The sequence below is a fragment of the Anabrus simplex genome, chromosome 11 (assembly GCF_040414725.1).
Source record: "Anabrus simplex isolate iqAnaSimp1 chromosome 11, ASM4041472v1, whole genome shotgun sequence".
Taxonomy (NCBI): Eukaryota; Metazoa; Arthropoda; class Insecta; order Orthoptera; family Tettigoniidae; genus Anabrus; species Anabrus simplex.
The window spans coordinates 59073475-59088749 of record NC_090275.1 but is presented as its reverse complement, the minus strand read 5'-3'; the positions used below and the strand labels follow the sequence as shown (position 1 = coordinate 59088749).

Below are 15275 nucleotides of genomic sequence, written 5' to 3'. Positions count from 1 at the left end.
AATTAGTTTTTATGACGGAAATGCTTAATTTTGCATCAGTGATTCTATAATGCGTATTTTCAACATTTTTCGTTATTCAAGAGCCATCCTCCCTAGCTTATGTGACCACTGAAATGAAAATGAAATGTCATATGGCTTTTAGTGCCGGGATATCCCAGGACGGGTTCTGACTCCCGTAGGCGACCTGCGCGTGATGAGGATGAAATGATGAAGACAACACATACACCCATCCCCCGTGCCATTGTAATTAACCAATTAAGGTTAAAATCCCCGACCCGACCGGGAATCGAACCCGGGACCCTGTGAACCGAAGGCCAGTACGCTGACCGTTCAGCCAACGAGTCGGACTAGGTGACCACTGAAAACAAGGCAGACATTAGATCAATTTGCTTCAGCCAGGCAGAGCTTTCGCCTCTGTTATTCTAGCTCGTTGGTTTAGAATATTTTACTTGCTCCAACTCGTCACCCCTCTGACCAGATGTCAGACTTCAGTTTACCATTACAGGTGCATTTAATAACTTTGGTTTTCTTATTATTTATATTACAGATTTGATTCATCTCCCGATTCGTGAGATCTAATACCTCTTGCAGGCCACGTTCCTGTTCTGGAATAAGAGCAATGTCATCAGCAAAGAGTATGTGGTAAACTACACTCCGATCACCTTCACACCATACCGGTTAGCTTTACCAAATTCATTATAGCTGTACCTTAGAAATAATTGGGTGTAAATACAAAACCAAACTATTAGGAACCAAAAGAAGGGGCTCAGAAAAAAGGGAAAATACACAATATTTATTATAAATATATTAAATTTAACAACAATGTCATAGCTATTGCTCTATCGTCAGAGTCTCGTCGCTGGTGAATTTCGAGCTGAACTCTATTTCATTCTCAAGCTTCATGTCGAAGTCGCCACTGAGCTCCCGGTAGAAACTGTACACCACAAGCACGAAGTACAAGGCTACACCTGCAAGTAAAACAAGAGAATATATTACAAAATAGCGATATCTAATTTACCTTCGGGAGCGTGAAATCCGAATGAATGGTTTATCACACGCGACTCTCAATCTCCGTCAGTATGTCTGGGAGTTTAATGAAAACCTAGACAGAGCTGGTAACACTGTATGGTTTGATGTTTGTAGCCTTTGTAGTAATACAACGGCGGGAAAAAATATCCAAACAACATGAAAATAATAAGGAATGTGGAATACTGTAATGTTGGCAATATACATTCATGTTCATAAAAACCAGAACACCTTGAAAGACTAGAGATAAGAAGTTCATATTCATAGAACATGTGCATTGGTGCGTTATAAAGAAATGATTAGCTTTTGAACCATGTCGGCTCTCAGGTTCAAGGTCTACATTCGTATTTAGGCGCACCACCAGCGACTGGTGGCTGCGGCTCACGTTGTCGCTAGAAAACCGAAAGTAATGGATCAGTGTGACTTGAGCAGATGTGCAGAATGCCTCGCAGACGTATACGAGAACCGTACCGTCAAATGAGTTTGAAAGAGGGCGCATTATTGGCATGAGATGCATCCATCCGCGAGACTGCTGCTCGTCTGGGACGATAGTGTGTCGGTAGTGCAACGGGTGTGTAGAAATGGTTCACAGAAGGCCGAAGAACATTAGGATATGGGTCTGGTCGCACCACCCAGACCACCCCCGCGAGAAGATAGACACCTCCTCCGAATGGCATTGCAGGACAGATCTGCGTCCTCGTCTGCTCCGGCGCAACAGTAGAACAGTGTAACACATCGTACACTATCAGGAGTGACAGCCCGTCGCCGTTCATTACGGTCTGGGTTACCGGCACGTCGTCCACTTCTCCGCCTACCTTTGACTAATCAGCATAAACATGCTAGACTGCAATGGTGTATGGAACGACGTCACTGGGGACAGGAATGGCAGCAGATAGTGTTTTCGGACGAATCCAGGTTCTTTTTGTTTGAAAACGATGGTATTATTTTGGTTCGCAGCAGACAAGGGGAGAGGCATCACATTGACTGCATTCGCACAAGACATACCTCGCCAACTCAAGGCCTTATGGTGTGAGGTGCTATTGGGTACAACCACAAATCACAGTCGGTGCATGCCCAGGGCACCGTGACCGGTTTGACCTACGTGAATGATATCCTGCGACGCGTAGCCATATCTTTGTGCACGACACTCCAGACACCATATTTCATCAGGACAATGCGCGACCACATGTTGCTGCACGATCCCTTGCCTTCTTGTTGTCACAGGATGTCAGACTGTCATCCTGGCCCACCCGATCACTGGACTTGTCGCCAATCAAGAATGTGTGGGATAAGGTGAAACGACTGGTGCGGCGCTGTGACCCAATGCCAACCACCAAAGATGAACTGTGGAACCAGGTGAATGCAGCATGGATCGCTATACCCCAGGACGCCATTCGCGCTTTATACGCGTCGATACCACGTATGGAACAAGTTATCATTGCTCATGTAGGACCCAGTGCCTACTAGACAACAGGACACGTGCTGAACCTAGGTGACAGAAATGCTAATCGCTTCTACAGAACATACTAATGAACTTGCCCTGTGAATATGTACTTCCTACCTCTAGTCTTTCAAGGTGTTCTGTTTTTTATGAACATGAGTGTATTTGTCGAGGTAACATTTCATTGATTTAAGGTACAAGACTACAGGTTAATATCCGCGCGATAAAAGCCATCGCAAATATGCCATGCTGGTCCATTAATAACCAATAATCCAAGGCTCTGGATAAACCAGCAAGAACAGCACGTTGTGATATGTGGCGAGCGAAAATGGAGCATCTTTCTGATTGGATGGTGCCTTCTGAATCTCCACCCCCTGGTCATCATTTGGAATGGACAACCTGGAAGGCACTTAATCGTTTGAGGAGTGGAGTAGGTAAATCCAAGGATAACCTTAAAAAATGGGGTTATCTGAAAGATCAGTCAGACTTCTGCGATTGTGGGGAGCAACAAACTACCCAACACCTGTATGACTGTCAGTCCTGCCCTGTTCGTTGTACACTTCAAGACTTGATTCAAGCCACTGAAGAGGGAATTTCTGTTGCCCATTTCTGGGCAGACATTGTGTGAAACATGTTTTGTGACATAAAATGTATTGTGTTTTATTTGTATATAATACCTTATTTATATTTTTAAGTTTCTCAACACTCTGACACGAAATAATAAACCTGGCAGTTGAATGTAGGGATGCAAACGTGCATGTATTCTGTCGTACAGGTGCCGGATGTCAGCTTGTGAGATGGAGTTGCATGTCTGTTTCACTTGGTCGGGGCCGATGACCTTATATGTTAGGCCCCTTTAAACAACAAGCATCACTTAGTCGGTCAATAGAGGGACAGTTAATGACGGTTGTGTAGGACGCTGGAGTTGTCGTCCAATGATGTCCCATACGTCCTCGACTGGGGACAGATCGTGGATCGATCAGGTCAAGGCAACATGTCGACACTGTTGGGTTACAACAGTGGCATGGGGACGTGCATTATCCTGTTGGAAAACACCCCTGGGAATGCTGTTCGTGAACGGCAGCACAACAGGTCGAATCATCAAACGGACGTAACAGATCTGCGGTCATAATGCGTGGGTTAACCACGAGAGTGCTCCTGCTGCAATAGGAAATTGCTCCCCGCACTATAAATCCGGGTGTAGGTCCAGTGTGTCGACGCCGCAGACAGATGGAATGCAGGCGCTCACCTGGCCACCTCCTAACAAACACACGACCATCATTGGCACCAAGGCAGAATCGGCTTTCATCGGAAAACACAACGGACCTCCACTCCATCCTCCAATGAGCTCTCGCTTGACACCACTGAAGTCGCAGTGGGCGGTGGTTTGGGGTAAGTGGAATGCACGCCGCTGGACGCCTGGCTCGGAACTGCAGACGCAGTCCGCTGCCCCACAGCTATGCGCCGAATACGGCGGTGCTCCCTCTCGGTGATGCCACTGGGACGTCCAGAGCCCGGTCTTCCTGCGAGAGTACCTTCTCGTGACCACTGCTGCCAGTACGCATGCACAGTGGTGACATTCCTGCCAAGTCGTTCTGCAATAGTGTGTAAAGAGAATCCACCTTCAGGTAGCCCTATTATACGGCCTCGTTCAAACGTAGTGAGATGTTTATACTGGCCTTTTCGTCGTCGTACAGGCATTCTTGACCCATTCATGTCACTCCGTCCAATCTCACAGGTAACTAACGCTCTCGCACAGTACAGCCCGTATTTAAAGCAGACCTGATGTGCAACGCCATGGAGTTGATACTAGCACCACGCGAATGCGATTCAATTCTTGTACAAATAAGGTTTTTTTTATTATCGAACTAATGACGTTCGACGTCGGAATACCATGCATTCAGTATTTACACAATGAGAAAATTGTGACTTGTGCTGCGAGAGTATATATATTTGGCCTAATACAAGTAAATTCTCGATCATTTAAAAAAAATGTATTAAATATAATCTTCTGAAATTGTGGGACACCCTGTACCGGGCGTGTCGATTTTTCTGGGACTTTCACAAGATACAAAATTCGAGAATTTTGCAAGGAAAAGACAACAAGCGTCAAATTTTAAAAAATACATTCGATTGGTTTAAATAAACCGAAAGGTAAGTCCTATGCGGTCATTGATAATTAATTTTGCCGTGCTGTTGCACGCGTCGTAGGGCAGATTCATTCTGTCTTCTGGATCATGTAGAGAGGACGCGTTGTCTGGGAGCCCTGTGCTCCACGGAAAACTCTGGCTTGTCTCGGGGTAAGCAAATAATTTCCTAATGTAATTTAACTTCATTCTATACTTTAATTTGTCACAGAAGTTTATCCGTCGATCTTTCTATCAGGAAACAATTATAATTTATGATGGTATAAAGAGGTTTTACATCCATTCTCAAGTTTACACGAGGCAAGCTTTTCTAACAGTTTTGTACCTTAAAAATTAAATTTCTCACTAAGCTTGACCTCAGTAAATTGTTTTGTTTTAAATTGTTTTCCTATGACCTGTATTTTATTTTTTGTATGAAGTGAACCTATATTATCTTTGAATATGCGCCCATTCTGCTTAGTGGTCCTATTTTTTATTTTATTTTTGCTAGGGGCTTTACGTCGCACCGACACAGATAGGTCTTATGGCGACGATGGGATAGGAAAGGCCTAGGAGTTGGAAGGAAGAGTCCGTGGCCTTAAGGTACAGCCCCAGCATTTTCCTGGTGTGAAAAATGGGAAAACACGGAAAACCATCTTCAGGGCTGCCGATAGTGGGATTCGAACCTACTATCTCCCGGATGCAAGCTCACAGCCGCGCGCCTCTACGCGCATGGCCAACTCGCCCGGTAGTGGTCCTATTTGCCTTCATATCTAATATTAATTCAAAATAATGAACCGCTATGCCCCTCTTTCCCATAAAATAACTTAATAACACTGGTATAAACTGAACAAGGGACTAAAGCAAAATCCTAATTGGATGACGCTTGTTGTCTAAAGGAGTCCACAATTCAGGTCACCGGGCCTTCACAATGGTACTAATAACTGGTAAAATAGAACCATCTTGTTCCTCATGTAGCAGTACTAATTTCAAGTAACAGACTCACGGTGTTCCTCACATAGTGGTACAGTACTAATCACAGCGGATGTACTACCCAAGACCTATGGTGTTCCTCACGTAGTGGTACAGTACCAATCACAGGGGATGAACTACCCAAAGGTATCTCTGACCTATGGTGTTCCTCACATAGTGGTATTGATCCCAGGCAACATAAACCCATGGTTTTCCGCGTATAGTGGTTAATTAATTTCGTGTGGCTATTTCTAGCCGAGTGCAGCCCTTGTAAGGCAGACCCTCCGATGAGGGTGGGCGGCATCTGCCATGTGTAGGTAACTGCGTGTAATTGTGGTGGAGGATAGTGTTATGTGTGGTGTGTGAGTTGCAGGGATGTTGGGGACAGCACAAACACCCAGCCCCCGGGCCATTGGAATTAACCAATGAAGGTTAAAATCCCCGACCCGGCCGGGAATCGAACCCGGGACCCTCTGAACCGAAGGCCAGTACGCTGACCATTCAGCCAACGAGTCGGACGCGTATAGTGGTACTAAGCACGGATACTGTAAACCAACAGTGATCCACCCTCAATGATACTAATCACAGACACTCACACAGTGGTATTAATCGCAAGTGAAGTCAACCCAAGGTGGTCCTCGCGTGATGGTACTAATCATAGGTAATCTCATGATTCAAGATCGATCATCCGTTGGACGCCCATTTTAGTCGCCTTTATGAGAGGCAGGAGATACCGTGGGCGTATTCATCTGCGTCCCCACCCACAGGGGATGCTGCAGAAAGCCTTGAAGATTTATCGTTCAGTAAACTCTTAATCGGTTTCTGATGCTGTAGAAGCGTCCTTCAATCAGTAACCAGAGACCTTCATTGTGGAGAGGTTCGGGGTGTACAGTTGTAAGCTTTCATTCGGGAAGATAGTGGATTCGAACACAACTGTCTGCAGCCTGGGTAATGCTTTTCCCGTGTTTTCCCCATTTTCACGCCAGGTTATACCTTAATTAAGGCGGCGGTCAATTCCTTCCCAATCCTACCCCTGCCCTATCTAATCGTCGCCATAACACCTGTCTGAGAACGCTAGCTTTTTGAGTCCAAGTTGGCAGCTTCGGTCCCGGCTCGACTCGGTAGATTTACTGGCACATAAACGAATTCCCACCGGACAAAATTCTGGTACCTCGGAGTCTCCGAAAACCGTAAAAATAGTAAGTCGGACGCAAAAACCAATAACATTATTATTCAATTAGTTATATTTTGTAGGAAAACAATTTCAGACACAGTGAGTTGGCTGCGTGGTAAGGATAATAGACCTTTCATCGCAACATTTTCGCAACACTACTCCTTCGTCGGATGTCACCCAGAAAAATTGGTGCTGCTTTCCTTTGGATCTTTTCCAGTTTTCTTATCAAGTAGTCCTGGAGTACCCTGGAGCCATACTCTAATCGGAGTCTTGCCAGAGACTTGCACGCCCCCTCCTTTACATCCTTACTACGATCCCTAAATATTCTTGTAACCATTTGCTGAGATCTGTAACCCTTCTTAAGAAGCTCGTTAACATTATTATCACAATGAAGATCATTCCTTATATTACCACGTAGGTACTTACCATGTTCTCCATGAGGTACCATCATCCCATCAACACAGTAATTAAAACAGAGGACTTTTACACTTGGCGAAACTTACAAGTTGACTTTTCATTCCATTTACCATAATACCATTGTCCGTTGTCCATCACCGTCTAGGTCCTCCTGCAGTCGCTCACAATTCTGTAAGATATACTACTCCATACAGTATAACATCATATGGCGTCAGCCATTCTAAAAAAGGAGCTTCAGCTATATTGAAATTCAGTCAAGCATGCAGGAAGCAGTCTATTTCGGTTGCATCTTCCGTCATGACAAGTACACCATGCTACAACTAATCATGGAAGATCAGACGGAACGGAAGATTCACCTATACGTAGACATTTTGACAGTCCTTCGACAACCATGATACGGCAATTCTTCTTCTTCTTCTTCTTCTTCGTTTTTCAGCAGATTCAGGGAACATCCATCGTGCCTAGAACGTGGAAAGATTCATTTGAAACGCTGGCAACATGGTATATGTGCGGCATTTCTATAAAGGTGTCAGAATGTGAAGAGCGAGCGATCTCTCAGTGTTTGGTAGAGTTTAAATTGTGGTTTTCATACACGTTGGTATCGGCCTCTCGGAAACGGTGCAGAATGTCGGCTGCTCTCCTGCCGCGGTTGTGAGCACATATCGAAAGTGGTGCAGCGATGGGCAGATAATGAAACTTCGTCCAGCCATGTGTGGACAGCGGCTCATTGATGTAAGAGGCCAGCGCAGACTATCTCTCATTGTTATAAACGACAGCAGTGCCACAGTTCGAGAAATCGCCCTAAGTTAGGCTGCAAAAGTGGTGGCCAGGACCATGTTTCACAGCACGTCTATCAACGAACTCTGTAGTGCCATCTGTCTGCGGAGTCGAAGACCCAATCATACCCTAGTGATGACTGAACTCTATCTACAGCGGGGTATGAGCTGAGCAGAAAATCAACACTAGAGCGTGGATGAGCGGAGGAAGTTCACTTGGTCCGACGAACTCTGATTTGTGGTTCAGCACATGGACGGCCGAGCGCGTGTATGCCGATTGCCATTGCAGGCAATGACACTTAGTTGCACTGTTGGACCCACATACAAGTTGGACAGAGGTGATGGTGATGGTTTGGGCGATGTGCCTGGGACGCGCTGGACTTCATTATTCTGGTACACCAATTTCTGGCAGCTGTGCAGTATCTGGAATGTACTGGGAAACCAAGTTTATACGTTAATATCAATAGAGTTCAACCACTTCCAGCAGAACAGTGTTGTGCCACACTGTCAACATTGTGAATGCCTGGTTCGAGGATTTTTTTTTTACAATTTGCTTTACGTTGCACCAAAAAAAGATAGGTCTTATGGCGGCGATGGGATAGGACAAGTCTAGGAGGGGCTACGCCCTTAAGGCACAGCCCCAGCATTTGGTGTGAACATCGGAAACTATGAAAAACCATTTTCAGGGGTGCCGGCAGTGGAGTTCGAACCCACTGTCTCCCAAATGCACGCTCACAGCTGTGCGATTCTAACCGCACGGCCAAATCGCTCGATGGTTCGAGGAACATGACAGTAAATTTGTTTTAATTCTGTGGCCCCCCACACAGTCTGGATATGAACCCAATTGAACATTTGTAGTTCAACTTGGAGAAGCTGGTTTGTACACCACCGCTACACCAACTGAAAGACCAGTTGTCGCCAGGACAACTTCTGCCACCTTGTTGAATCGAAGCATCATCGAGTGGCCACGATTCTGAGGGCTGAAGTTTGTTCTAGACCGTATTATGTAGGTGGTCACAAATGTAATGGCTTTGTGTATATTCTTGTCTATAATTTAGCCTACACGTTTTCCTGATGTGATTTCTCTGGACGATTTTATCCGAGGAGAACTGACATTCTTATTTTGAACAATATTCCACTCAAATTTTATTACGGCTGAGGGAAGTGTTCGCAACCACATCCATCAGATATCACGATCCATCCTAAATAGACACTGAGTAATATTAAAATTCGGTCAAGCATGCAGGAAAATGGCCTATTTCGGTTACTTTTTCTGTCACAACTATAGCATGATACGACTAATCATAGAAGATCAGGTAGAAGGGAGGAAGGGAGGATTAACCTAGACGTAGACATTTTGACAATGGTTTTAGATCCTTGACAAAGCTGCTTCTTCTTCTTCTTCTTCTTCTTCTTCTTCTTCTTCTTCTTCTTCTTCTTCTTCTTCTTCTTCTTCTTGCGGGAGCGGGGTCCACTCTTCGGATCGACGAACGTCATTTTAAACAATCAGACGCAACGTTCGGTGTTAGCTGAGCAACCTTCATGTCTGCAGCTAGAATGTCTTGTCATTGTTATCTTGGCCTTCCACGTGATGCAACAAGTCTCATATGGAAAATACAAAATAGGAAAAAAATACTCCATAATAATCGAAAACCTTCTGATAGGAGACTGCACAAGAAATAGAAGTAATAAACATGGTGTCAAATTTCCCTTTGGGAAAGTCAAATTATCATAAATAAATATGTCTTTGAATAAATTTCACTCTATTTAATGATTAATTTATGAGCATCTAACGAATAATTTTCGAGAGAAATCTTTATGGAATATGGATTCGACAAGTCCATCGAAAGTGGGAAATTGACAGGGACTATGAAACTACCATGAATAAAATAATGTTCTCCGGACTAACATGAAGGATGAGATAAAAACTCTTTGAAAAAAGAGCCTCCTGCATGTCTCTCAGTCATGGCCATCCATCAAAACATTACATCACAGCCTGCACGGTTGCTAGGTAATATTGCGTCACACATTATGTATCGCTAATTTCATGATGCAAATTTTCATGTGATTCCCAACCACAAGACATTTAAATCAAAGAATGGTGGCAGATTTACCTTTGGCAAAATCATATCTTGAAAATATATTTTAATAAATGAAACTATAAACTGGTAACGATTAATTTATTTGCATCTAACGAATAGTTTTTGAGAGACATGTATATAGAGTAGGGAGTGGACAAGTGGAGGATTCATTACATCAAATAGGGAAAACTGACTCCGGGCCTATGAAACTACTACGAATGAGAGTATGATGAGATGAGGCCTCTTTGATAAAATAGCCTTCTATATTATCTAGCGACCCTATGTGTCATATTATACGCCATGTGTTTTATCTTTTCTCTGGCTCATACAATTAGTGCATCTTATGGTGACCTTTTGTATGATACATGATACATTCTGCGTTTTAAGGTTGCCATTGTAGTGTCTTCTATTGTAAGGTTTAGGTGGCTGCATACAGTAGCGGCGATTAGGGGAGGGGGCGAGGGGGGGGGGCACTCTGTGGAGAAAACATGACATTTTAATTCCATTTTAGCCTGTCGAAACTAGAAATTATTCTAACAAGCAATTTGTGCAAGCTCTGTTGTCTTATCAGCTAATGCTTTCTTTTATTTTCTTTTATTATTAACAAAATAATTAGCAGAAATACGAAAAATTGTCGATCGTCGCGGCTAACCGATTTTTTTACATGTGCAACATTTGTTTACCAAGGTCATGGACACTGCAGTGTGATTCCGCCGCTTGCCGTCCGCATTCGTTAGTCTGGCAGTCTCTTTAGTGTCTGCTAGTTTCTTCGTGTGTAGTCGAATATTAAATGATTTTTAATTGTATAATCTCGCCGTACTTTTATTTAATTGTAATAGATGTGTAATATTGTTCCTTTGGTGAAAGTTTTATTGTATAGTACTAAATCGAAATCTCCGAAAACTATTATTAGGTACCGCACTTAAGTTGGTAAACTGTTCATCTTTACCTCTCTGTCGAAATTCTCTCAAAAAGCAAGGAAAACTTACCACTTTGTAGCTCTGTTTAGTTTAGCTGTATATACGATCCCCTCCCCGCTATATCCCACAAACCCGGCTACTTTTGTTGTGTACACATTTTTTTGGCTCCTACCCCCCCCCCCACCTCCTCCACTATTAATTCCCAATCGCCGCTACTGGGTGCACAGTGTAAAGGTCAAAACTTGGTATAGTCCCGGACGCATCATATATGATAGAACCAAACAAAAATAACCCTAGAAACCCTCTCCAAAATATTCCAAAAATACTGTTTTTACAGGTACATCGTAATTTACTTCTCTAGATCAAACTGAACAGAAACGAAATTAAGTCAATGAAAAAATCTACCCCCACAGATATCCCAAAGGCCCTCATGGCCAAACGTTTGCCCCCCATTTAATTTTTTTAACAGATTTGTCATATTTTGTAATCTAAGAGCCCATTAAACAAATTTTTAATGTACACTTACATTCCTCGATAACGGGTTCATGGAAAGAAAATTTTTAGGATTCTTTCAGTGTTTGGGTAGAACGCAAAATATATGCTAAATATGTGACGTCACACGCATAGTCTGTCGTCGTGAATACATCGTGGTCAGTTGTGCAGAGTAACGAATTTAATAATGGAAAAACATGATTAGGATTTCGCAACGTGCAAAAGAAAGAGTTGAAAAGAGAAAGGAGAATGGCGAAGAAATAAAAAGAATGAAACGAAAAGAGCGTAATAGGAGTTTTTATGAGGAATTGAAACAGTGAAAACAATTTATTTCTAATAAGTAAGTGTACAAAATCCTCAATATCGTGCGGCCATTGCAAAATCCACAGTTGCTCCTACACAGAAGCAACTGAATGTTGAAAACATCCTAGGGATACGAGCTACAAATTTTAGGTAAATAAAGTATGAGAATATATTCTTTATTTATTCCTAAACATCACAATCCTTTTCTTAAATCATTGTTAACCGGTCGATTAGACTATAGCTCATTCCACGTTAAGAAAACAATATTGCTCTTATGGATCTACAAGGAGTGAACACACCCCCTCAGACAACCATAATTCCTCGTGATTACGGGATATTGTACTGTACTTTGTTATGTGCTATGAAAGGCAGATTAAAAGGATCAGGTATTTTTTGCCCGTGAGTTATTAAAATAACTGCATAACATTCTCTTTGTCATAAATAAAATACATTTGTAGGGAGGAAGCACAATGGTGAGAACAGCCATCGCTTCGTTGTCTTCCTTCATTTTCATTCTTCTGTGTTGCTCTGGTACAAGCACCGTGTAATCCCTCACTCTGTGAACCGGCGGCAGCTCACTTCTGTAGTGAAGCCATCTACAGCATTTATTTGTTGCGTGTGCGTTTTTAGGCTTTAAATCAGTGCGTAATTGTCTTGTCTTGTGTGCGCGTTATGCGATAAGCCTACGTGCGTGATTTCTTTCTTTAACATTAATACTGTGATCTTTTGTAGTGTCATCTACACTATTTGTTGCGTCTGTTTTCTAGCCTTTATTGCCTGGAGAAACTTATTAAATACAATTAAATGTATCCGTCACTCTTCGAGCCCATACAAATTATTTGTCTATTTTCTCCCCAATTTGACTTACACTTCAATTCTGAGGTTTTTATGATTCTGTAGAAACCAAAAGTAGCCCCTGTAAAATCCCAGTCCCCTTAGTTTATAAAAATAATGTGTAGGTTAGTTTCTTCCGCTTTTTGTCTTGAACTTAAATATTGAATTTCACAAAGTTATGTGCCGACGTTATTCCGTGATTGTGTTGAGCAGAGCCGTTCGATATGGCAACCCTGTTGCCACAAGAGCAATACTGTTTTCTTAACATGGAATGAACTATAGCAGTTTGCCTTTTTCTACCACTGCGAACGCTAATGTGAGTCAGTGCAGAGATTCGCTTAATAAACCCTTATAACCACATTCGGTGTGCACATTTTTCAAAAAAAATAATCAAGAAACGGCTGAGGGTATTCAGCCAAAGGAGCACATTACAGAAAGAATTGCGTAAGTTAATAAAAAAGAAAACGAGTAAAGAAACAACTAATTTTAGGCTGTTTTTCCGGAACCGATTTTAGAAATTTCTTTCTTTAGTTTAATAGTGCTATCCAAGACTCACAATTTGAAACCCCTCCGGGCCCTTTATCCCTTCAACTTTCGGCGCAGTTGAGGAAATTTCTTAATTTTAAGTTTTCCGTAGTATGGGGACCCCTACTTTGGCTGCTAAGAAATGCTTTCAACATCAAGACAGCGTACCGCCAATTTTTTAAAACGTCTAATTTTAGCCTAGGGTCTTTAGTGGTTAAGTCTCTCAGTCATGGCCATCTATCTCTATTTAACATTACAGCCTGCACAGTTGCTAGGTAACATAACGTCACACATTTTGTATCGTTTATTTCCTGATGACCCACAGCCAAAAGACATGGGCCTATTTATGTCAAAATAAGAAATTCAGGTGACCAATATTCTTTTTAATAGCTTCTTTGAGATTAGCTCCAAAACTTACTACGTTAGGTACATACAAAGCATCCCAAACGTAACAACATTATACTCTTTGTCAAAATCCAAATAAATAATAGTGGTAATTGAGAAGTAAGATGGACTTACCAACACTTAGGAAGGTACTGGCTGCAATGAAGAGTCCATAGCTCCACATCCCCACCATCATCAAGGCTATAGCACCTGGTAACATTAACATGCAGTAGAGCGGCAGGACTATAGCGTATCCTAGCAGCCAGGGGAGGAGCAGCATGGGGTTATCCTGGGAACACAGGAGAACAGGCAACTGTGAGACCAAAAATGGGAAACATTTTACAAGAAACAGTGGTGGCTGCTCTTTAACGGCACAGGGTCACTTGCCCCACCCCCACCCTCTTTATAAAATATAAGCCTCCCTGCTTTACAGGTAGAAAATGAAATGAGGAAATAATGATGATGCTTTTTATTTAAAGGGGCTTAATATCTAGGTCATCGGTACGAGATGGAACGAAATGACATAATTAAAATTTTAAAATGTATCCACTGTCTAGAATTTAAAACAAATGAAGAAGAAAAATGATTATGAATTTAAAATAATAAGTAAGCCGCCTCTGCGGTGTACTGGTTAGTGTGATTACCTGCCACCCCCGGAGGTCCGGGTTAGATTCCCCGCTCTGCCACTAAATTTGAAAAGTGGTACGAGGGCTGGAGGTCAACTGAGTAGATGCTGTTTCCCACTTCTCCTCCAGGCAAATGCCTTGGTGCTACCTAACTTAAGGACAATGCCGCTTCCTTCCCTCTTCCTTGTCTATTCGTTCCAGTCTTCCCATACCTCTCACAAAGCCCCTGCTCGGCATAGCAGGAAAGGCCGCCTGGGAGAGGTACTGATCCGCCTCCCCAGCTGTATCCCCCGACCTAAAGTCTCACGCTCCAGGACACTGCCCTTGAGGCGGTAGAGGTGAGATCTCTCGCTGAGTACGAGGGAAAAACCAACCTGGATGGTAAACAATTAAGAAAGAAAGAAAGAAAGAAAGAAAGAAAGAAAGAAAGAAAGAAAGAAAGAAAGAAAGAAAGAAAGAAAATAACCAGTGGACCTTATTCGCTCTCAGCTTATTTTGGAGAGGGGTGGCCTGCCACTCCATCTCCCAGGAAATAATCGAAATTAAGGTACTTACGTCACCGTGGTGTAAAAATACAGCCAATTACTATGCTTCTACTGTGCTAGACCCAATGCTAAATGTAGCAGCCGGACATAAATAACCCTTCTGTGACTGATGGAGCAATATATAAGGAAACCTTTCCGCTACTTTGCGGCTGGGCATGTATGGACGAGGGAGAACACTGCAAACATTACAGGAGCCTCGGTCACAATCTCCATGTGTCTGGATCTCACTATTGGCACTGTGGGGGGGGCGGTGGATTGGGAGTTTCTAACGGTACTATCTTTTCGCCCTGGAGTGCTGTTCGAACGATACAAACTTGCTGTTGTAGTCAGTGTGGTGTAATTGCGAAAGCAAGTGCGAGTGCGGTGTTTATCATTTATAAATCCAACAATTTAATCGTTACAGTTAGTAGTTTCTTCGTAAGGATGAAAACGGTCTGAATGACGTTGCTCTCTTCGAGCAAATGTTCAACATATACTATACAAAATACTTAGTGTATAAAGTAAAAAATGAAATGGCATATGGCTTTTAGTGCCGGGAGTGTCCGAGGACAAGTTCGGCTCGCCAGATGCAGATCTTTTAGATCTTTTTGATTTGACTCCCGTAGGCGACACATACACCCAGCCCCCGTGCCA

At 42.9% G+C, this 15275-nt stretch overlaps 1 protein-coding gene across 1 annotated transcript in view; it reads right to left on the bottom strand.

The window, feature by feature from the left end:
* Positions 1-773: 773 nt before the first annotated feature.
* Positions 774-15275, bottom strand: part of LOC136883339 (uncharacterized) — a 79654-nt gene continuing 65152 nt past the window's right edge. The window contains exons 4-5 of the mRNA XM_067155578.2: positions 13607-13760; positions 774-968 (exon numbers count right to left, since the gene is read on the bottom strand). Coding sequence (XP_067011679.1) covers positions 832-968; positions 13607-13760 — 291 coding nt within the window. The 3' untranslated portion in view covers positions 774-831. The remainder of the gene's footprint in view (positions 969-13606; positions 13761-15275) is intronic.